Here is a 20,479-nt window from a genome sequence, read left to right as displayed (position 1 = left end):
CAATGTGGCGGCTGGTTCAGAATAGGGTTTCAATGACTTGTGTCGACCAACTCGACTTTTTAGATTCGGTCTGCGCGGTGACTTGGTTCCCTACCTCAAGGCCTCATCTTTCGTGCTTTGCACGTGGCATTGCTCGTAAGGTCCACGACCACTCGACTTCATGTTCAGCAATAAATTTCTGCTGTCACTGGAATAGAGCCAACCAGATGCCAATCATTATTCCAGACTTCACTCGACACCATAGTGGTGCTGTCGCCCACCCGCAAGTCCTCACCTGTAATTTTCTGCACAGGTTCAAGACGTTCAGGACGGTATTTTGGGTAGAAAATTTATGCCCAAACCGCTGTTGAGGGGTTTCAACAAGAACGTCTAGGTGATATAATGAAGATGTGCCTTCCTTTTAGAATCACCAGTATGTTCTTGAGTCCGTCCCAACTACTTGTTTGATGATGACCCAGGATGTGAGCACACGATGCATATGAAAGATGTTAGCATACACCGCCCAAGTTATCATATTGATCGATGCAAACAAGAGTTAGGGAAGTATGAGTCAGTACATAGACAATCTATTAGGACAGCAAGTAGACACGGTAGCCTCACCGGCGTATTAAGCGTCTATACCAATTTATGGAAGTATCCGCAATTCCTACTGCCCAATTCCACATAACATCGAGAATAGCTTCCAGTTCACCTGTATTCCAATGTAGATCCCCAACAGGTTGCTCTACCGCGTTGAACCGCAACACATCTTTAACGGTTACCAGACCTTTCAACGATCCGTGTTCCTCGACAAGTATCACCCGGGGACTGTGTTAATAAGAGGTAAGGGTAGGGCATTGTCTGTGTAGGTCAAGTAGGACGTACCCCATTCTCTTGAACAGTTGTGTTACTATCTCCAGTGGCAGCTGCGGAGACACAGTAAGAGGTGTCTTTAAGACAGGTCAAAGATTGTCAAAGAGCTCGCGCAAAGTACAGTACCTGGTTCACCCAAGGCCAGAGTTTAAGCACATCGATAGTTGCGCTCGTTTCTATAAGCTCCGTTGCCACGTCTTCCTCTACACCAAGAGCTGATCCAGAGGTCATATCCGATAAAACAAAATCCTCTTGGTCGGAGGCTCCTCTAGTAAACGCACAGGGCGTACTTGGGGATATGTCCCCCACGTTTTGGGCCTTATCTAGGCTATGTTATGTCACACGAGAGTCAAACGCTAACGGACACATACCTAGCACGTAGCGCAATTCAGTTCTGCCCATGTACCCAACAAGCGTTTGAGATGATCCGGAAGTAACTATCGGAAAGCCTTTCACATTGGTAGATGCCAACAATTGCTCTGCAAAGCACTGGTTAATAGTGTTTCCTAGCCAATGGTGATCTGTCCAAACGTACCAATATCAGAGACAATCATCCCAGACGCAAACAGAATATCAAGATCCTTCTTCATGACCTCCGAAACTTCGTGGACATAAGAATGGCATGAATGCAAGTAGCAATTGGGATACTGACCTGAGACATTGAAGCCGTGATCCTCGTTTTCGAGGATCGGATAACCATTGAATCGAATCGCCTCATCTGCAATGCCACGAGTCCCAAGGAAGTCGCCGACAGCTTTTGTTACCAGTATGACAATCTAGAGAGAATCAGTATCAAGGACTTAAATTCCGAGAGGCAAACTTTCTTGATCGTAACATTAGACTATCATGCTCACCATAGTCGGTAAGATATACGTCAATGCTCCGGTGAGCTCGAACATGATAACGACAACGGTCACCGTTATCCTCATAACTCCGCTGAGGGCTGCCGCGGCACCAAGAAAGGCATAAGTGCCTGGTGTAATACATGGTACATTGGGATCACAAATCGAAAAGATCCCTGAGTGAGGATAAGCACTAGAGAATTCTCGTGATTCTGTGATGAGAGCAAGTGATATCCACCAACCGATACATTGCCTTCACCATGATGCCGACCATCCGCCCAAAAGTTGCCCCAACAGCCATTGAAGGTACGAAGATACCTGCGGGGACCTTCGCCCCGTAAGAAATTACGACCAATCCCATGCGTATGAATGTGGCGAGAAGGAGAGAGTTTGCCATGGGCCACTGAACAGCCATTCTTGTAAGAAAAGATAAGAATGTAGGCCGATTGACAGATTAGTGCGGTACTTACTGGCATAGATTGTCGTGATCTCCGCCACCTTCGCACTCACGAAATAGAATCGACATCATCTCTGTCATGTCTATGCGCATGAAACGATTGAAGTAACCAATAGCTGCAGTAAGGGTCGCAAGAATAACAGCTTCTGCAACACCATGGGCTGCAAGATGTTTTCGACGGAATGCAGCTACTTGCATGTTGAATTTGACTACAAACGCGCCGTAGAGTCCCTGGAATGACGTTGTCAACAAAGGACGAAATCGGAGGGATGCAAAATTCTTACGCCGAATATTCCAAGTATGATAAAGAAGATAATCTCAAAAAAATGCCAATCACGGCTATATGTCACTTGAAACAGCACAAGCTTTCCCGTTCTGAACGGATTCATCACCTGAAATGGGACAGTCAAGATAGGAGATGAGGCGAGAAAATTCACTGACAGATAACGTGAATGTCGCTACCAACGCACACACGAAACTTCTCCACATCGTTTTGATGCGAAACATCTGGCTCATCTCCTGTTGGAAATGCGGGTTTGAAATAAGGGAATGCCGCAAACATGGGGATCTGTACCTCGATAGAAAACAGAACACCGCCGATTGGTGACCCAAAAGCAACTGCCACTCCTGCAGCACTGGCGGCAGTGATGATTTCACGCATTTTCCCTTGATTATTGAGAATGAAGATATGTTTATATATACGGAAGTGTTAACCCAAACCTTGGCTTCGAGAAAACCGCTGGAACCAACTTGCAACGATAGCTCCAATGCAGCACGCAACATGCACCGAAGGGCCTTCCTTACCAACGGACAACCCAGAAGCAATCACTAAAGGCTAGTTCTGGTCGATAACATTGTTTACGAGATTGGAAAGACAACTCACAAGTGTAAGGCTCTTGATGAAGAAGGTTGCGTACCCGAGGAACCCTTGCATGACGAAGCCCGTGAGAATGCATTTGATTTCCGAAATGCCAGATCCAGCGGCATATTTCGCCATGCTACGAACAAGATGAGCCGCCACAAACGAGAATATGGCCTGCGGATAGATATGGACTTTGTCAAGTTCAAAATATCAAGTGTGAGAGGACTTACCGCGAAAATAACATAGATTAACCATCCTACCAGAGTCGCCGTACTCCACAGATGCCATGAGGGACAAAATTCCTCATCACTTTCAACTTCCAAGCAGCAAAATTGGGAGTTTAACCACCACCCGTCCATACAGTAGCCCATTTTGATGTCCGAGAGCCATTCCGTGATGATTGAAATGAGAGCGGCATTCATGCCGATGAAGATACCTGGCACGTTGTCGGTTAAGAAATCATGACAATGCGCAATCCTTACCAACTAGACTTATCACAAGCCAGGGTTCTCCAGCTCTTAGAAACCTCCATAACTGAGCCCACACCCATGTAGGCGTGATCTCGCCGCTAGGACCGCGGTAGGCCACTTTTGCTGCCTTTGCATTGCGTATGCGTCTGTTTCGTTCCACTATCGAGTCTTGAATCCAATCTGGCGGTGTGACACGTGTAGTTAGTTAACAGATGCGGTAAGCTCCAAATGTATGTACCAATGGTCGTAAAATCCTCATAGCGTCTCTCCAGTTGTCAGCACAGAAGATGCACGTAGATCAACAGCAATCACTCACCGAATCTGCTCTATCTCTTCCTCATAATCTCTGTTAACGAGCTGCCTTCCATACTGCGCGCCAGTTCGCGTCATGAAATCTGGCAGGTCCTGTAGAGAACACTTCGTGTACTAAGTATGAAAATGGCGATTATGTCAGCACTGCAGATTCAGTCGGACGGCCGGACGGATGAGTCCCGCCGTGCCGCAAGTATCAAATACCACCCAGCGGGTGGTCCGACATTCTGCTCGAGGATATTATAGTTGAGATATTGCCATCAGATTTCCAATGGGATATTCTCCGCCCAATCTGCCTAAATGACATACTTATTCACATCCAATACCATTGCAGTAGTATGTCTGCCAGATGGATTCCGTCCTTCCTCCGGTGTAAATATGCCATGCAGGGCTGACGGGCGAGCCAAAATTGATACCTGGGCAGACCGCATGATCAAGGGGTGATTCTGCGTCGTAGAACATGGCCTTGGCAGACACAGACGAGGATGTCATAAGCGCAGTCAGAAGCTGCTACATTCCACGACACCGAGATTGACGTTACTACTTGATCTACACCGCTCTGCGATTGAAAGTTTGCACTGATTTTTGACTGTATGAGTAAATTGTGCCTTGGTTTTTGAAACCGACCCCTGGGCTGTGAATATTTGAATGATGAGTTAGTGTTGACCGCAAATAGACTGCTACTTGAAGCAGCTAGGATGAGTACGGTTGTTTTATAGAGGTTTTTGGTAGTATTACTTACACGTCGTTTACTGTTTCACGTGGGACCCACTAAGGAATCAAACCAATTATGATATTGCGATCAGTCACTAGCCAAGCTTTCAACTGTCGTTTCATCTCAGTTCTCGCTCATACCCGTTGTGTCAGTCAAGTGATTCAAACGTGGACACCGTCACGGGCCGTAATTGAAGTTAGCAGCTTACTAATAGAAGATGCATGACTAAGATTGGTTGTAATTTAGACAATCGACCATGGGCTTGAGGTTGCAAACCTTGACCAAAAACCATGTCCACGACACACGAAGTTAAGGTTCCCTTCTTCAAGAAGGGAAAATCTCGACCAGCAACCTCACGAAAAAGATCAGATTCTCCGCCTCCCCGTGGGTCAGCGCCGATACCGTCTTCGTCCAAGTCTGCAGTGGTTCTTCCTTCTCGCAAAGCAACTGGCAATCTTCTGAGCGCTGGCACGAAACGTACTGCTGCACAACGAAGGGAGGACGAAATGGACGATCCAGACTTTGTGGAACGTGATGGTCCTGCTGTGAAGTGGACCGCAGCCGGATCACACACCAACGCAGCACTTGAGATACTAGCTGGTGACGAAGCCGCGGAGCTACTTGCAAAACGTCAGAAGAAAGAGAAAGCAGATAGAGGTGAAGAGGAAGAGGAAGTACCTGATGATGGGCTGTATAGGGGCCAGAATGCTTATCGAAGTCACCTGAAAAAAAGTCAGGAAGTACCCAAAGCTATGCGTGTTGGTCCTCAGCGAGGTACTAGCACCATTCGTACTGTAACCATTGTCGATTATCAGCCCGATGTTTGCAAAGACTACAAAGGTTCGTAAGTTTTTTTTCCGACGGATACGGATGCTAAAACGATCATCCCAATCAGAAACGGGATACTGCGGGTTTGGTGACACTTGCAAATTCTTGCACGACCGTGGCACATGTATGTTTGCATAGCCTTTACGCTTAAAGAAACTAAAGACAAATACTTTGGACAGATCTTGCTGGTTGGCAATTGGATAAACTCGCTGAAACCCCGCGGAAACAAGTCGAGGATGTGTCAGACTCCGATTCTGACAACGAGGACATACCTTTCGCTTGTCTCATCTGTCGCAAACCTTATACAGATCCAGTGGCCACGCGGTGCGGGCATTATTATTGTTCGGCCTGTGCAATCAAGCGCTATGCCAAAACTCCAAAGTGCTTGGCATGCGGCGCCCCCACGGGTGGAATATTTAATCGTGCCGACAAAATCATAGACAAATTGAACAAGAAACGCGCAGAAAAAGACGATGCTCACGTCGAAGATGACAATCCTGGGGTCGAAATTGAGGGCTTGGTTGATAACAGAAGCAGAGACAGTGACTCAGGTGACGATGATAATGATTGAGATCCGTGTCAATGCATTGATTATTCATACGTGTATCAGCGCGTGCCGCGTTCTTTGTGAGCCTACCACCAGAAGTGTCATTCGTATTTTTTCTTCCGTTAACGTGGGCTGCTATCTCTTGTGGTTCCTTCCTACGTGAATCTTCTGCTGAGCTATTTCGCTTAGTTCCTGATGGAACAGGCACCGCGTTTGATGACATTGAACTTGTTTTTCAGGTCCCGGAAGCGGATCCGCGATGTTGCGAGACGGTTTTTCGAAAAACAAACATGTCATACAAACAGCATGACGTTATTCGTTATTTCTTACCTAGTTCTTCCGACAGACTTGCATATGTGGGTAGTCCCACCCGAGGTCCTCGGGTGGCTTTCTGCTCACTGAATCCTTATTCCGATTCGGTTCCAGATGCACCATGCAGTAATGCGATCGTTTCGGTCCCACATAGCCCTGTGGAATATCGTCTTATCATATGATCGGATAGACACAGCAATTGTCAAGAGCTCCCTCGGCGCCTACGCAAAAATGGCAGCCTCTCTCCAAAAACTAGGTGACATGACCAAGACTTGCCGGGCTCCCGCGTCCGAGGCAGTCAATAAGGGAAAAGTACCTTTCATCGATACATTTGAATGGCTCCACTTATCACTGATACACCAGACGAAACCCAGGGTGATCAATTGATCCACGAGTGATCAGCAGGCTGTCCGAGCCCGTTTGCGTATCACGATGACTAGCTATTTCTTAAATAAGTACCGTCGGTCGGAGATATGATCCAAATGCGACGTGCAGACTGGAATTCTAGGCCTTGATATCGGTCACCCGATGTAGCCGTGAGCGCTCTAGTCAGGAATATCATACTCTCATGAAGTACTGGGGAATCCGCGATTTGAGAGTGTTTGTGTCAGGGATTGCATCGCGTCATATTTAGCAACTGTGTACCAGTTAAACGCAGGGCTACTGGAGGATCCTTCCGAGTCTAGTGCAGTAGTTAAAAATACACATAAGTACAAGCACGCTCCAAGCATTGGACGGACTGCGGAGAATTATATGACATGGTGGGTTAACGTAGCGGAGGTAATGTTCAAATGAATAATTAGGACAATGCTTGGATGGTTAAAGGTTGGGGTTGGAAGATAAACAAAAAGTCATTTCCAAATCTATTTGTGCGACATCTCGTCGCAGCCATTATCGATGTGGCGTTTAAGTGAGTCCGCGCGACTGAAATCCTTCCCACAGTAACGACATCGATGTAGGACGGGGGTTGCAGCATGGACGGTCTCATAATGTCTCCTTCTATCGTGCGAGCGAGTAAACGACCTGTCACAGAGCTCACAGGGAAACCGGTCTCCAATAAGTGCCGGGTTGGCGGAGGGGGATGTGTGCGTAGAACGTGGCGCAGCAGGGGGTGAGCTGCCTTGGGTGGTGTGTTGGGGATTGGGCGACATATGATAGTACGGTTCGACGGTGGAACGGGACCGTGGGTTCGATGGCACAGTGTTGGAATATACTTGGTACGTCTGCGATGGTGTCGGGATGAAGTGTTGTGGTCCTGAATGAGCATGGAGAGTCTGAGGATCGATATGCGGATGGGAGTGTACTGCATATTGGGGACTTGGCGCAGATGGCTGATGATGCGAGGGATAGTAAGTATTAGGCTGGTTCGCCGGTGCAGGAGGAGCAGGAGGATGAGCATAATAAGACCTGCGAGTGTCCATGGCAGATGACGTCCCGTGCTGCGGATGGTTGGAGAAAGGAGGGGGTTGCAATGGATTTCCAGTGTGGTGGTTTCCTGGTTGAAGAATGTCAACTACCAATAGAAGCGCCGTTCAGTGGCATTAGTATACCTATTATGCCATCGGACAAAGTACTGTCAAGTGGGTAGCCCGATAACACCTGCGCTTGTTGGGGATATGCGGAGGTGTTACTGTTCGAGCTCGAAGAAGATTGTCGAGGATGGTGGGCAGAGACATGTGGTTGTTGTGTCTGATGACCGTTGTGGGAGTACGCATTTGGATACTGCATCGTGCAAGGAAGGTTTGGCTAATAGTAAAGACTTCCCAGCTATTGTAGTTGCTGAGCCCTTATATACATTTTTGCAGTGAAAGTACTCGGGTGTCGCCTGTCATATCAGGGTGACAACGTACCTTAATGAATGAGTAGATCGGTTACTAAATCATTACTTCTCAGAGCGTAATTCCGGTATGAAAGAGTAAACTTAGGCTGCGTATGACTCCGGCATCAAGAGATATTCTGTGGAAGGCCCAGATCAATTTTGCAAGCATGATAGGGACGATATCATGTGGGCGGAATGCACTAATCATGATTGACATTACTGTCTTGGAAGTTCATTATCCGGGAGACTAAATTCCGTCAGGTAAGAAGGTTCAACGAAGGTACCACCTCGGGAGCGGGTGGAGCAATAGAAGGAACAATGGAAAAAAATTAGAACAGACAAGATTGGATAGATACGGGGTCTCACCGAGGAAAGCTGTGTGGTGAGCTCAGAACGAGAACTCCTCCATTTGTAGAGAACGGCAGGTTTGCAGAAGATCGCTGCGGGCAGATCACGAGGCTAGAGAGTTTGCGGAGGGTGCGTTCCTGGACAGTTGACTTTAAATCGAGTTGGATCTGCCGAGTTCTCTCGTAAGGCATAAATTAGTGGCAGCCCTTGTGCAGCAACTTGTCATGGACATGCTGGTTTCATCTAACGCTAAGCGGAAAGATCCATTACATATGAGCAGATGACCCTTAAGAAGTGTATTCAATGTTTATTGATGTTACTCTCCAAGGAGACAGAGAGGCCACTCATACTACGGGACGGGTTGTCAGATAACCCATTGAAAGGAAGCGACTTGGGTCAGTCACCATACCTTTTGTTGTTAGACCCTGTCGGAACGTTAGTCGGGAAATCCCAGCCTCGTGAAATAGGTGACCAATCACAGAACACGATCTTGGATTGGTTAGCAGCTGTGCTGGAATGATTACGCCTAGGGTCCATCCCGAACAATGTCGCCCGAAGATCGAAATTAACGAGATGCTATATTGCACGTTGACAAAACGCCGGGACAAGAGCTTGCGGATTTCCACAACTTCGAGAATGACGTTGTAGGAGGAAGATGGATGACCAAACCAGAGAGCGGGATGACACGTCAGGTCACTATAAAGGCGATGAAGCTTCCCATCATGCATCTTCGAGAGCGTGACCGACAGGGAGAGTAGAACATTCTCAGACTGATGGACCTGCAAATGAAGAATCACACTGTCCACGTGTTCTTGTCCTCGGGAAGGCGTCTTCCTTTTCGGCACCGACGGTAGCCTAAAATATTGCGAGGTCACTGTTAAGGGCGATTCGTCCACTGCATTGGCATGATAATCATCTACTCGGAGCCTGTCCTCAACAAGTCATATTGCACCATTGAAACCAGCGCTCATCTATCTCCTCGGATAGAACAGAGTCATCGGTGAATCACCGTTCGGTTTCAGCATTGGGACGCTACACAATTCAGCCCAGAGATGCACCACACGGCTCGGAGAAGTCGACAAAAATAAAAAAGCACAAGTTCGGAATATAATTTGACAGTGGAGCTACTACTAGTATATTACCTCCCCGCAGCGTGCCTCCCCGGCAAGCGCCAAGCGCCAATCGCCAATCTACTGGAACGGTAAGTATTCATTAGACACGCGAATACCTCGAGGACGCGATCAGGAGACCCTCAGTCTAAGTTTTGAACCTGGTGGGACATTTCAAGGGAATATGCCGTTTAGCCGAGGCCTTTCCACCAATCAAAGCGCTAGTGTCAGGATCGCCCATGGCCAAGCTTGAAACGCCAACGTAAAAATGGGCTTGTGGCTTGTGCAAATTCGGACACAGGCACCATGAGAGAAAATCTCCGTCCCTCCAGGCCTGACCACTCGCAAACTTAACCTTACCCGTAATCCACTGCTGACCGAGTACACGGGTCTTCAGAGCGCCAAGGAGCGCGATCAATTTGATAGTCGAAACTTTGTTTGAACTGCATCTATGAGGACCATAGGTGCTATGGTACTAAGTATGGCGACTTCGAGACCCGTGGTGGGAACCCAAACATGCACAAAGGGATGGATCTGTGACTTGTGACTAACCTTTCCTGAAATCACTCGGAGCACGAGACCGCAGAAATTATGGCCCCCTTCGATCTCGACGCGTGTATACAGCAACTGCTCCGCAAACAGCTTTTACATGAGGCCCTTTTACGTGAAATATGTGCAAAAACGAAAGAAGTTCTCATGAGGGAATCCAATGTGGTCCATGTCAGTGCACCAGTAACGGTCGTTGGAGACATACACGGGTGAGTACCTCCTAGCCTCAATCACTCCATGACATTTCATCATAGAACTCAAGTCAGTTCTACGACCTCATCGAAATATTCCGCATAGGTGGCTATGCTCCTCACACCAATTATCTTTTCCTTGGCGAGTTCCATTCTTCCTGTTAGAATACACTTCCCTTTTCTCATAGTGCCCCAGGGGATTACGTCGATCGTGGCCTGTTCAGTGTGGAGACCATATCACTCCTTACGTGTCTTAAGCTGCGATACCCCGACAGAGTCCAGTTAATTCGTGGCAACCATGAATCAAGGGCTGTAACACAAGTCAGCCATCAATTCATGATGTTATGGAGCTCCCTTATCGCTCAATGTTTAACTTAGACTTATGGGTTTTATACGGAGTGTGTGCGAAAATACGGCTCATCACATGTATGGACCTATTTCACGGACATGTTCGACTTCTTGACCCTGTCTGTGGTAATCGATGATCGGATATTCTGCGTTCATGGAGGTCATCAGCAATCCACTCTTTCACAGTATCACGATCTGATCATTTCCTCGTCTCAGGTCTTTCGCCGTCTATCCACTCCGTAGATCAAATCAAAGTTGTAGATCGATTTAGAGGTACGTTACCCCCACCCGTTCATTGCTGCCCACCCTCATTTCGTCCAGAAATCCCACACGAGGGTCCTATGGCTGATTTGGTGTGGTCGGATCCGGATGCAGAGAAAGAAGACTTTGCAATATCCCCAAGGTCCGTGCCTACTCTAGCGTATCACTAGCGTTATGGACTAATGAGGCTTATCATTACTCCGCTTATATTGTGTCTGATGTTTCAATCTGGAACGGATCATGTAGAGGTGCTGGCTACACGTTTGGATCAGGCGTTGTACACAAGTTCTTGGAAACGAACAACATGTCGCATATTTTGCGCGCACATCAACTCTGCATGGAAGGTTATTCGTCATTATTTGACAAACACCTTTCGACGGTCTGGTCGGCGCCTAACTATTGTTATCGTTGCGGCAATTCCGCGAGTATACTCGAGGTGGGTCCTGGCGAGAGCATGTATTTCAATGTGTTCGAAGCTGCCCCGGAGAATGAACGCGATGGTCCGAGTCAACAGGCTCCACAGAATGTTGGTGGGAAGGTACGTCGCTATTCCTGCGATCATCTTCCGCTCCGTGTTTTCTTTGAATAGACCAATTTACTCACACGAGTGTTTGCTCCACTTAGCTTCCCGAGTACTTCCTCTAGATCTCAACAAGCTACTACAGCAGAACTCTTGAACATTTTTGATAGAAACCGAGTACTGCCGGCGGCGGTTTTGGCGCCCAAGCTGTAGCAAGTAGGTGTAAACCTGTATTGTGCGGACGACACCAGTACGATGCTACTTTACTATACCCCACATGATGTGTCAGCATCACGCTATTAATCTTGCGGATGACCTTTCCTGGATGCCAGAATGTAGGGTCGCTACGAAAGTAACAAGGACTGAGCCTGACTGAGCCTGCATGTTGACCGGAGAAGCGAGGGGTCACTCCGCCGATTGAAAATGATTAATCTAAGAAGTAAAGTAGAACGGTTTCGGGAACTTTCGCGCACTCGCGTGGTTTGCGCGTATTTCGCGTATTTCGCCAAAGGCCATGTGGTTTTCGCTTACCTCGCTTAACCTCGATTTGGAAACTCGCGTGGTTTTCATGTATATTTCGAGCGGCGACTCAAACAACGTCACCCATTGGGAATGTTGCGCAACAACATTGGTAACTGTATGTGTACATGGCATTAAATAATGTGTTTGAGCAGGGGGACAACAGGATTTGAGTGTTTTGCCTACTGCAATTATTAGTAGTGACTGTATATGTACATAAATGGAACAACATATGATACAATTACAGACAGGGAGATAACAAATGTGGTGACAGGAGATAAGATTCAAATAAAAAAAGGAGACAAAGACAATGTAGACTCAAAAACCAGAGAATGCGATGACAGGAAAATGGGGAAATGGGAGAACAGGAGACAGGAGATGGGAGACTGAGAGAACAGAGACGGGAGACGGGAGACGGGAGACGGGAGACGGGAGACGGGAGACGGGAGACGGGAGACGGGAGACGGGAGACGGGAGACGGGAGACGGGAGACGGGAGACGGGAGACGGGAGACGGGAGACGGGAGACGGGAGACGGGAGACAGGAAACAGGAGACAGGAGACAGGAGACAGGAGACAGGAGACAGGAGACGGGAGACGGGAGTAGGGAGACGGGAGACGGGAGACGGGAGACGGGAGACAGGAAACAGGAGACAGGAGACAGGAGACAGGAGACAGGAGACAGGAGACGGGAGACGGGAGTAGGGAGTAGGGAGTAGGGATTAGCATGGGTATACCCCATGGTAACATTTTTTCCAATCACATATATTACCATTTGAAGGCACATGTACAACTTCAAAATTTTATACTGATCCATCACTCCTATGGTAATCAATTTGGAGGTATATTCCCAGGGGTACAGGGGTCTTCAGATCCAAACCCCTACCCGTACCCTCAAGGGTTTCCCATACCCCTGCTGATCCCTAGATGGGAAGCAGGGAAAAATGGGAAAACAAATACATTCAATGATACTGTTACATATTTTGTATTTTTATATTGGTCAAAATCCTGCTCAAAGAACATAGCACTGACTGATTGTATGTAGTACTATGTACTTTTATGTGGTGTGATAGATTGTACTTTGAGTTTTTTTGAAAAGCTGCTCATAAATATATTTCAAAATCATTCAAAATGCACAATTTATTAGGATGCAGCCTGAGGCCAGGAAGCCAAAGGAGGGCGTAGCCCTCCTTGGCTTCCTGTGACGAAGGAACAACACTCATTTTTCTCCCCTGAAGGAGCGCGTAGCGCTCCTTTGATTTGTGCCGAAGGCACAACGGGCGTGAGCTCGTCAATATTGATGAATGCAAGGCAAGTTATGTAAACACCTCGGCACTTCTTGGTTGCGTGGCATGGCATCAGTACCGCCGAAATGACATACCGGGTCCATCATACAAGCTAAGTTATGGCAAGCAAGGTGCTACCAGAAGGTAGAGCTACTCCAAGCATCCATCGTGCTAATCTCCTGACTCTCTTGCGTGTAAGGCCGACTACGATAAGAAAATAGAGTGTTATGATGACGCGTGTACCCCATCTTTTCCACCAGAGAACTGACAGGGTCAACAGCAGATCACGTTTCCGCCGGCGACCTTGTTGCACCGTGTGCGGTCGTGAGAAGGAAGCGACTGAAGGATAGCCAAAGAAAGGGTTGAGGGAGGATCGAGGAGGTATGGTTACGGACGAAGGCTGCCGGTGTAGGGTCTCAGGAAGCCCGGTGCTGGGCGCCGGCATGCACCATTCACGTGAAGCAACAGAAGCACAATTTTTCTGCTCATGCGAATTTAGCGGATCTTCGATAAGGTGGAGTGGCGAGAGTGCACCGCCATAATCTGACGAATGCATGGCTGCTAAGTGTATAAGGCAACGAGATAGGGTGACTGACTAGATGGTAGCGCTGACGCAGAACAATATCGAAGAAGCTCCTCCCTGGATGGAAAGAAGACTTTGGCAACCGCGGATTTAGGAAGCAGGGACCTAGGTTCTGGTCAAACAGACCAAAAAATCGTTTCTAGAATAAACACACTTCATAATGGACCAAGTCATTGCATATGTCCAAGAGTAATTGAGGAAGAATACTAAGACAAAACAAAATTGAGTTTGATCGTAGCAAATGATTAGAGCGATGCATTGTTACCTGCACCAAGCATTCCAGGGTACCGGGGAACTACTTCTTTCATGAGCCATGTTAAAATTTTAAGGTTCTGTCACGGAACTGAATAAAAGTTTAGGTCTCAAGGGGTATTGACTTACAACCGACTGGACTGATAGACCTTCAAGGTCGATGACGAAAACGCACTGAAGAGTTACTTCACGGTTCACAAACTCATCGTTAAGAGTATTGAGTGAGCGGAGATGAATACTCAGGCGTTCGAGGGAGATCAGCAACCTATCCATCATTGTTTGCTCGCAAGTCAGCAATTCTGACAACTGGAGAAACACGAGGGGACGGCCAAGTGGATCACAGATCGGCGGTGGAAGACAATGAAGCAGTGCAGAAGGGAGAGCGAAGAGTCGCAACGCATTTAAACGCCAAATGAGTGCCGTGTATATGGCCTCCAATGCTAATGAACGGACGAAGCCATGGTGCTACGTGCCATGCTTTAGCGGAGACACTTGCTGCTGCAAGCGGTTAGCATTTCACTCACCCGCAAGAAACGGAAAATGGTTGCTGTAGTTCATGATCAACTTACGGTTTCACAGATTCGATGCTGCAACAATTACCTGTATCCGAGATCCATTCCTTCGCCCATGTATGGTCCGCATCACTGAGCGCCAATTCTTGGACCACATGGGACAAGATCTCATCATTCAAGATTGATTGGATAGCACATACATCTGAGAGGTTTGCTTTGTACTGATCAATAAGCCTTTTGTGATTATCCTCCAGTATGGAGCGCGAGATACGGTTGTTCATGGGCGCAGGAGCTGACCAAGGTAGTAAAGTTTAGTCAAGCCGTATACGTATGCATTACGTATGCATATGGTCGCTGCAGTTAAGTTTCAAAGGCACAATTTAAATTCAACGACCATTGATCCTTTCCTCAGTGTGTTCTTACGGTATGTTCTTTGGGTTTAAGTACCTGCTTAATTCCCTGATATTGAACACGAGGATATCAGCAGGTGCGATCGGAAAATCGGGATGTCGAAAGTCTAGCCAAAGGGGCTCAGCTCTTCACAGACACCCTGCTGAATCTAAATGAAAGTCTAGACTCCTGCTAACGCATCTCATCTAGCACAGAAAAACTGAGTGCTCCCCGCGTCGGATTCTAAGTTCTCCGGTTCTAAATAGATTTCACTGTAGCAAATACTATCTCTGGACCATTAGCTCGACGTTCAAGTTGTGAGCGGTCCAGGAGCCCTTTATAAAAGCCAAAAAAAATCACCGAGCTCTCAAGATCCTATCCAAGCGCTTATACATGTGGTCTCCAGTTGTTGCAGTATGGACAAATTGGATTGAGAAGATGATAACTTAACCGCCCACTTCATTCTACTATCCTTTAACTAAACATTAATATCGAGTTAAATTAATACTATAAATTATACTTTTTTTTAATACAGTACACACTAATAATTTTGAATCTTGTAGTGCACTACATTCCAATGGTCAATATCAGCAGACAACCATCATTCCAGGCGTTAGGGACCACAAGAGGTCACTGCGGAATACTTGAAATAGTTAGGACTACTCTCTGCTCCCTAACTCTCGCCCTGTCAGCCTCGGTTCGACACCATCGATTCGCTAGGCTTTACCTTATGCGCTGAGGGCCGATTAATACCTGGCAAAAGTACTGACAGACATTTTACACCCATAGAAACAAGCAGACCTCACCAGTGCATTGGTTACCTGTCACTCCAGTTATTAACTATAACCTGTAGATACGCCTCTCAGTCCTACCCTCCTTCCCTTGCATTGAATCAATGGCATGCATTCTTTTGGTACTGCCGCTCGAGTATTCGAAGGCTCACAGGAGTAACAAGAGCACAATGAGCAACAGGTCTCCAACAGCAACAGCATGTGCCCAGTAGTCCGTCGGTTACTGGGCTGGCTTGAATTTTCAGGTCGGCAAGCTCCACCAAGGATGTCGAGCTTCCCTTTCTTTAGAAGTTGTGTTGTCATCATAGGACGTGGGCTTGGTGATGTCGCTACTGCGCACTGCCTTTCCTAAGCTGGTCGTAATGTGTCCATCCCCGAGGCCGCTCTCGCGATCGTGTTGGTATCTAGGTCGGCCCAAATCTGACCCGCCTTCTGATTACCTGAGGTTTGAAAGAACGCATCGAGGAGGTTGCTGTCAAGCTTGAAGGATCGGATTTCAGGCGATGTGAGTCATTTTGTCCATGTTCGTATATACTACTCATTATTCTCACTCTATAGAATCTACCAGCGAAACTCTCGCATAGACGAGGTGGGAAAATAGGATTTCTATAGAGAAGGACTATGGGGCCCCGTTGCTATCACATCCACGCTAAGTTTGAGCGTTACCCTTTTCGTGGTGAAGCTAACAACGTTTAGTATAACGTGCTGATTTTCACTGCATATCGTATGGATTATTGGAGCCTCAGTGTAACATTCGCACTCATTATCGGGTTTGTTTCCATGGACAAAACCTACCCTTACTCTCAAGTCTGGCGAAGTCGTGAATGCTGATTTAGTCATCAGTCACGGTGCTAACGGAGTTAAAAGTACTTTGCGGTAGTACGTCATGCATTCATGGGTGGTCCAGGTTGAGCCAGACCCACAGTAGATGCTGCGTATATAGTCATTACCCTGACAGAAAAACCTCTACAAGACTTGGACCTGCGGCTCTTGGTTGAGAAATCCGATATGGTAGGATGGTTGGGTCCACGCCGCCATGTCAAGGCGTCTAGTAAGTATTGTATGAATTCAATTCCTCATTTCACCTATATAGTGTGCTATAATCTCATCCTGACGAGGGCGGTGAGGAATCATAGACTGCGAAGGGCAGCACAGACAAGATGAGGGCTGAGTCTGCTGGCTGGGAATCCTAATAAGTGTCTTTCAGCAACCGCACACTGCATTCTTCCTCTCGTGAATCGAAATAGCATTCAGAAGCTCATACTTATAGGTCTTCTGATGTTCGTTCAGTGGCATCTAACTCATCCGACTGGTAAGCCGCAACGTGCTCAAGTGTCTGCAATGACCGTAAGTAGTTTCCGTGTGTTCTTGCGACCATGAGTCACGATTCATTTTCAGGTCGATGCTGCTGTTTTGGGCCTTGCGCACACCTCTTTCAGATCCTTCCCTTGCTTCATACCTACCAATCCATTCGCTATGATCGTGCAATAGCTACTAAAATTCATTCTCGTCTGATCCAGCACATTTAATTTTACAGGCGATCCGCAGCGGGGGAAACGAGAACGGGATCGGGAAATGCGTGCCTCGATGGAAGACGCTTTGCGCGTGACATGCAACGGAAGGAACACATTGACTCCGGCAACCTGGGTAACACAAACCAGTGTGCTGACAAGGAAAAGAATTCGACGCTGACGAAGAAGTAGAGAAATGGTGGCGACTATGGGCATGCTCTCAAGGGTCCTCACGCCTTGTTGCGATTCTAACGATTCTTTCTTTATTGTAGTGCAATTCGAAATCGTCCACTTCGGACGTTAATCTAAAGAATGGTCAGATAAGACCATTCATTTGCATGCAATATGACCATGAGCAGCCATCAGACTATCGTAAGATCTTATCAACGCCGACGCGACGCTAAGACAAGGTAAGTCATAGGTGTGATGGACCCCCAGTCACTTGATTTCACAATCACATCCTAATGTAAGTGTGAAATCATCAAATGGTTGGAAATTCGTGTTGAAGTTACCCGTTCAGTCGGAACCAACTCACGTCAGATGCAGCCTTACTTGGAATGATATCACCGAGCATCACCGGTGGGCGTCAGCGCTGCACCGTTGGGCTACTGATTAAGAGACTAGCAGGGTGATCAGTAATCGATAGCATAATGCACAAAATTATGCTATCTGGCAGCGTGACGTCCACCAGCCTATCTGCCAACTATTGAAACTGTTGGGATCAACAGCAATGGAAGGGAAGACGAATATATATAGTTTATTCACATCTTTCACATCTTGACAGCGTGCTGAATGGATCCGTTGAAAGCACGAGGGTTGAACCTTACTAAAAGCATTTCTTTTGGACGTCATCTGAATAATTTTATAAGCCGCTTTGATCACGCGAGGAACCGTAGTGCATTGTTGGTTGCCTCGTGCAATTTTGTTTGCCAACTATAGGTTAGAATTTCGCCCAATAGAATGCAGCATTGTCCCTTTGGCCAGCTACACACCGATGTGATAGGTACAAGTTTACTGTTGGAAGGTTAGCGAAAAGATCGGTATACTAGTAGTGGCTAGTGACAGAACCTCGGTGCTCTCCGTTCTTCTGCACTGCATGTCGATAATAACCACGAGGCCAATGAACAGAAGACGCGAATGAGTGGGTCCGTGCATAGGCCTTCTAAGGGTCAATGCCTGGCCTTTTTCGATTTTCCTCCACCCGTCGTACCCCCACTTGCAACACGCCTCTTGCCTTTAGATCCATTACCCCCGACGTCACTCAAGGCCGCATCCATGAAGCGCAGGGTTTCAAGTGCACCTGCTAGAATCTGCTTCTCCCCGAGCCGCACTACGATGGCATGTCTCTTGTTGAGCGTGAGTGATTCGGATGCAAGAAGCTTTGCGTCAACCTAAAATGAGGAATAATTTCCGTGTCACCGATCCCCGAGTGGGATAATAATTGAATGAACATACTTCAAGATCTGGCGATTGATAACTAGTCAAGCGCATCTCGAATATCCTGCGTAATAACGGAGAGACTTGGTGATCAAACTTGGCTTTCGGGAAACGCCCTTTCTCCCGTGTTTTTTCCCATTCTTCTTGGGTGAGAAGGAGAAGTCTTATGAAAGATGTCAGCGCTGCAGGGAGAACTGGGTCTGCGTCGATAATGAAAACGCTGGATAATGTAATTGAGCACAGGAAGAGAAAAAAGTAAGCGAGTGCCATACTCATCGCCCCCTTCGTCGAGCCACCAGTCGATCCGTCGCCGATATGTCTCGCCAGTAGACAGATCATCACAAACAACGTTGACAACAAGGTCTGCTCGTATTTCCACGACGTCTTGTGGATTTCCAAGCGAACCCTTTAGATGGGGACACGGCACAAGATCAACATGTCCGTAGCGCCGGAGCAGGTCTGAGTTGGGCAGGTCGCCGTATGTATTGAACTTGAATGTATGTAAACCAACACAATCACTTGGTGGGGACCGACTTACTATTTGTTCTCCAGCTTTGATGGGCATCGTGGTGACCATTTGAAGATGGTGCTTCTCGTAGAAAAGTTTCGCCTGTGAAGAGCTGTATGAATGTCATGCAGGTACAACTGGGACAGAAGAATTTGATGTCTACATGACTTACATTGACAGAGTCATATCGAGCATTCAGGATATCAGCCATAGGCACCATTGCAATATCCGATGTATCCTCTATCTCCTCATGATCACTACCTCTGTCACTGCTTTCTTCATCCACAGCTTCACCACTATCTGCCGAATCGTCAACATCCATTGCGCTCCCAATACTCGTGTTGGCCTGGGTGTTCTCATTACTGTCTTCTTCTGTGACATGTTCGGCATCCTGCTCAATTCCACTTTCCCACCTCTCTACATTGAAGCTTCGAGATAGAATTCGGCTGCCTGTGATATGATACTGATGAAGTGTGTACCATGTATCGATTTGATCAGAGGGGAAAAGATCCGGTCGAGTCTAATTCGTCCAGTATTCGAGTCCGAGTGGGAAAAGTCAAAAAATAGACCTACCTTGATCGCCGGAGTTAGCTTCTCGTGATAATCGCGTTCAGCCTCATCCCGACCTATCTTGTCTAGATTTCACCACTGTCAGCCAAGTGCGTCCACTTTCATAAACGAGAATGCGACAAGAAATATATAAAAAATGACAACAGACCTACCACAGCCGTCCCTTGGAGCTCTTGTAGTTCTTCGTCACTCCAAAATATTGGGGTGTCGAATTGCGTCGGGAGTGACGCTGTATCTTGAGTTGAGAAAAAACCGACAAGTGGTCGTTTGGAAAGACCTACCGAGATATGTAATCCACTTTCCTTGGTTTCCTTGAGCTTCCTCCCACATCATACAAAGAATCAGCCCAGCCCAACCCTTGTGCAATTTGTGCTTTCTCCATTCTTCAAAACCGAATGCAGAAGGAAGGCTCGAGGTCTGAGTTGAAAGTGTTAATGAACGAGGAAGCATGAAAATTGTATGGTTTTCCTGAGAAACATGTGAGCAAACAATTTGGACAAAATTTTTTTGAAGGAGACGAACAGGTATATCCTGGAGTGCGACCGCACCACGTCCACTGCCAGGAAAATCGGTGATGGCTATCATCGAAGTATCCAAGACCCCACCATTGTGTTGAAACCAAGCAACAAAACCATCCATGTCTCAAAAACTCTGTGAAAGTCAATTTCAAGTGCATATGATGGTGGGTGAGCGCTTGAGCCGTGCTAGGCCTGGCCCATGGATAATTGAGCCAGCGCCGGCACATCACTATATTTGGTCAGCGGCTACGTATTATATTG

General features: G+C 47.2%; 7 protein-coding genes across 7 annotated transcripts; 3 read left to right on the top strand and 4 right to left on the bottom strand.

Moving 5' to 3' along the window:
- Positions 1 to 454: 454 nt before the first annotated feature.
- Positions 455 to 4,058, bottom strand: F5891DRAFT_1025765 (chloride channel). Its single transcript, XM_041361382.1, has 18 exons — positions 3,800 to 4,058; positions 3,722 to 3,747; positions 3,496 to 3,663; positions 3,244 to 3,449; positions 3,035 to 3,187; positions 2,872 to 2,986; positions 2,726 to 2,817; positions 2,593 to 2,670; positions 2,436 to 2,543; positions 2,165 to 2,382; positions 1,937 to 2,110; positions 1,707 to 1,887; positions 1,505 to 1,628; positions 1,388 to 1,453; positions 1,224 to 1,331; positions 979 to 1,175; positions 865 to 929; positions 455 to 807 (listed from the first exon to the last, which is right to left on the bottom strand). The coding sequence occupies exons 1-18, from the start codon at positions 3,871 to 3,873 to the stop codon at positions 597 to 599; spliced, it is 2,364 nt and encodes a 787-aa protein (XP_041227427.1). The 5' UTR covers positions 3,874 to 4,058; the 3' UTR covers positions 455 to 596.
- Positions 4,059 to 4,575: 517 nt separating this feature from the next.
- Positions 4,576 to 5,995, top strand: F5891DRAFT_188145 (uncharacterized protein). The gene is made up of 3 exons (XM_041370836.1): positions 4,576 to 5,350; positions 5,406 to 5,462; positions 5,518 to 5,995. Exons 1-3 carry the CDS (start codon positions 4,801 to 4,803, stop codon positions 5,907 to 5,909), a joined length of 999 nt encoding a protein of 332 aa, XP_041227426.1. The 5' UTR covers positions 4,576 to 4,800; the 3' UTR covers positions 5,910 to 5,995.
- Positions 5,996 to 6,785: 790 nt separating this feature from the next.
- Positions 6,786 to 8,106, bottom strand: F5891DRAFT_188167 (uncharacterized protein). Its single transcript, XM_041370837.1, has 2 exons — positions 7,748 to 8,106; positions 6,786 to 7,692 (listed from the first exon to the last, which is right to left on the bottom strand). The coding sequence occupies exons 1-2, from the start codon at positions 7,923 to 7,925 to the stop codon at positions 7,061 to 7,063; spliced, it is 810 nt and encodes a 269-aa protein (XP_041227425.1). The 5' UTR covers positions 7,926 to 8,106; the 3' UTR covers positions 6,786 to 7,060.
- A 1,958-nt stretch (positions 8,107 to 10,064) lies between these two features.
- F5891DRAFT_1218568 (Metallo-dependent phosphatase-like protein) lies at positions 10,065 to 11,748 on the top strand (the record flags this gene model as incomplete). The annotated part of the gene is made up of 8 exons (XM_041369368.1): positions 10,065 to 10,231; positions 10,285 to 10,373; positions 10,410 to 10,534; positions 10,592 to 10,721; positions 10,778 to 10,834; positions 10,883 to 10,964; positions 11,069 to 11,360; positions 11,447 to 11,748. The coding sequence occupies 8 exons, from the start codon at positions 10,065 to 10,067 to the stop codon at positions 11,465 to 11,467; spliced, it is 963 nt and encodes a 320-aa protein (XP_041227424.1). The 3' UTR covers positions 11,468 to 11,748.
- Positions 11,749 to 13,258: 1,510 nt separating this feature from the next.
- F5891DRAFT_1186878 (CRAL-TRIO domain-containing protein) lies at positions 13,259 to 14,774 on the bottom strand (the record flags this gene model as incomplete). Its single annotated transcript, XM_041366755.1, has 7 exons — positions 13,259 to 13,689; positions 13,743 to 13,834; positions 13,884 to 13,935; positions 13,995 to 14,061; positions 14,111 to 14,446; positions 14,506 to 14,528; positions 14,582 to 14,774. 7 exons carry the CDS (start codon positions 14,772 to 14,774, stop codon positions 13,259 to 13,261), a joined length of 1,194 nt encoding a protein of 397 aa, XP_041227423.1.
- A 1,812-nt stretch (positions 14,775 to 16,586) lies between these two features.
- F5891DRAFT_949808 (uncharacterized protein) lies at positions 16,587 to 16,838 on the top strand (the record flags this gene model as incomplete). Its single annotated transcript, XM_041374906.1, has 1 exon — positions 16,587 to 16,838. A coding segment is annotated over one exon (252 nt), but the record flags the coding sequence as incomplete, so codon positions are not given.
- A 1,516-nt stretch (positions 16,839 to 18,354) lies between these two features.
- On the bottom strand, positions 18,355 to 20,339 carry F5891DRAFT_949683 (uncharacterized protein; the record flags this gene model as incomplete). Its single annotated transcript, XM_041374895.1, has 9 exons — positions 18,355 to 18,576; positions 18,641 to 18,842; positions 18,895 to 19,112; positions 19,161 to 19,232; positions 19,303 to 19,650; positions 19,704 to 19,765; positions 19,849 to 19,929; positions 19,982 to 20,168; positions 20,223 to 20,339. The coding sequence occupies 9 exons, from the start codon at positions 20,337 to 20,339 to the stop codon at positions 18,355 to 18,357; spliced, it is 1,509 nt and encodes a 502-aa protein (XP_041227421.1).
- Between the last annotated feature and the right edge of the window lie 140 nt (positions 20,340 to 20,479).

This window comes from Suillus fuscotomentosus (genome assembly GCF_016647785.1).
Source record: "Suillus fuscotomentosus strain FC203 chromosome Unknown F5891scaffold_19, whole genome shotgun sequence".
Taxonomy (NCBI): domain Eukaryota; kingdom Fungi; phylum Basidiomycota; class Agaricomycetes; order Boletales; family Suillaceae; genus Suillus; species Suillus fuscotomentosus.
Note: the sequence above shows the minus strand (reverse complement) of the source record. Positions and strands in the feature narration are given on the sequence as shown.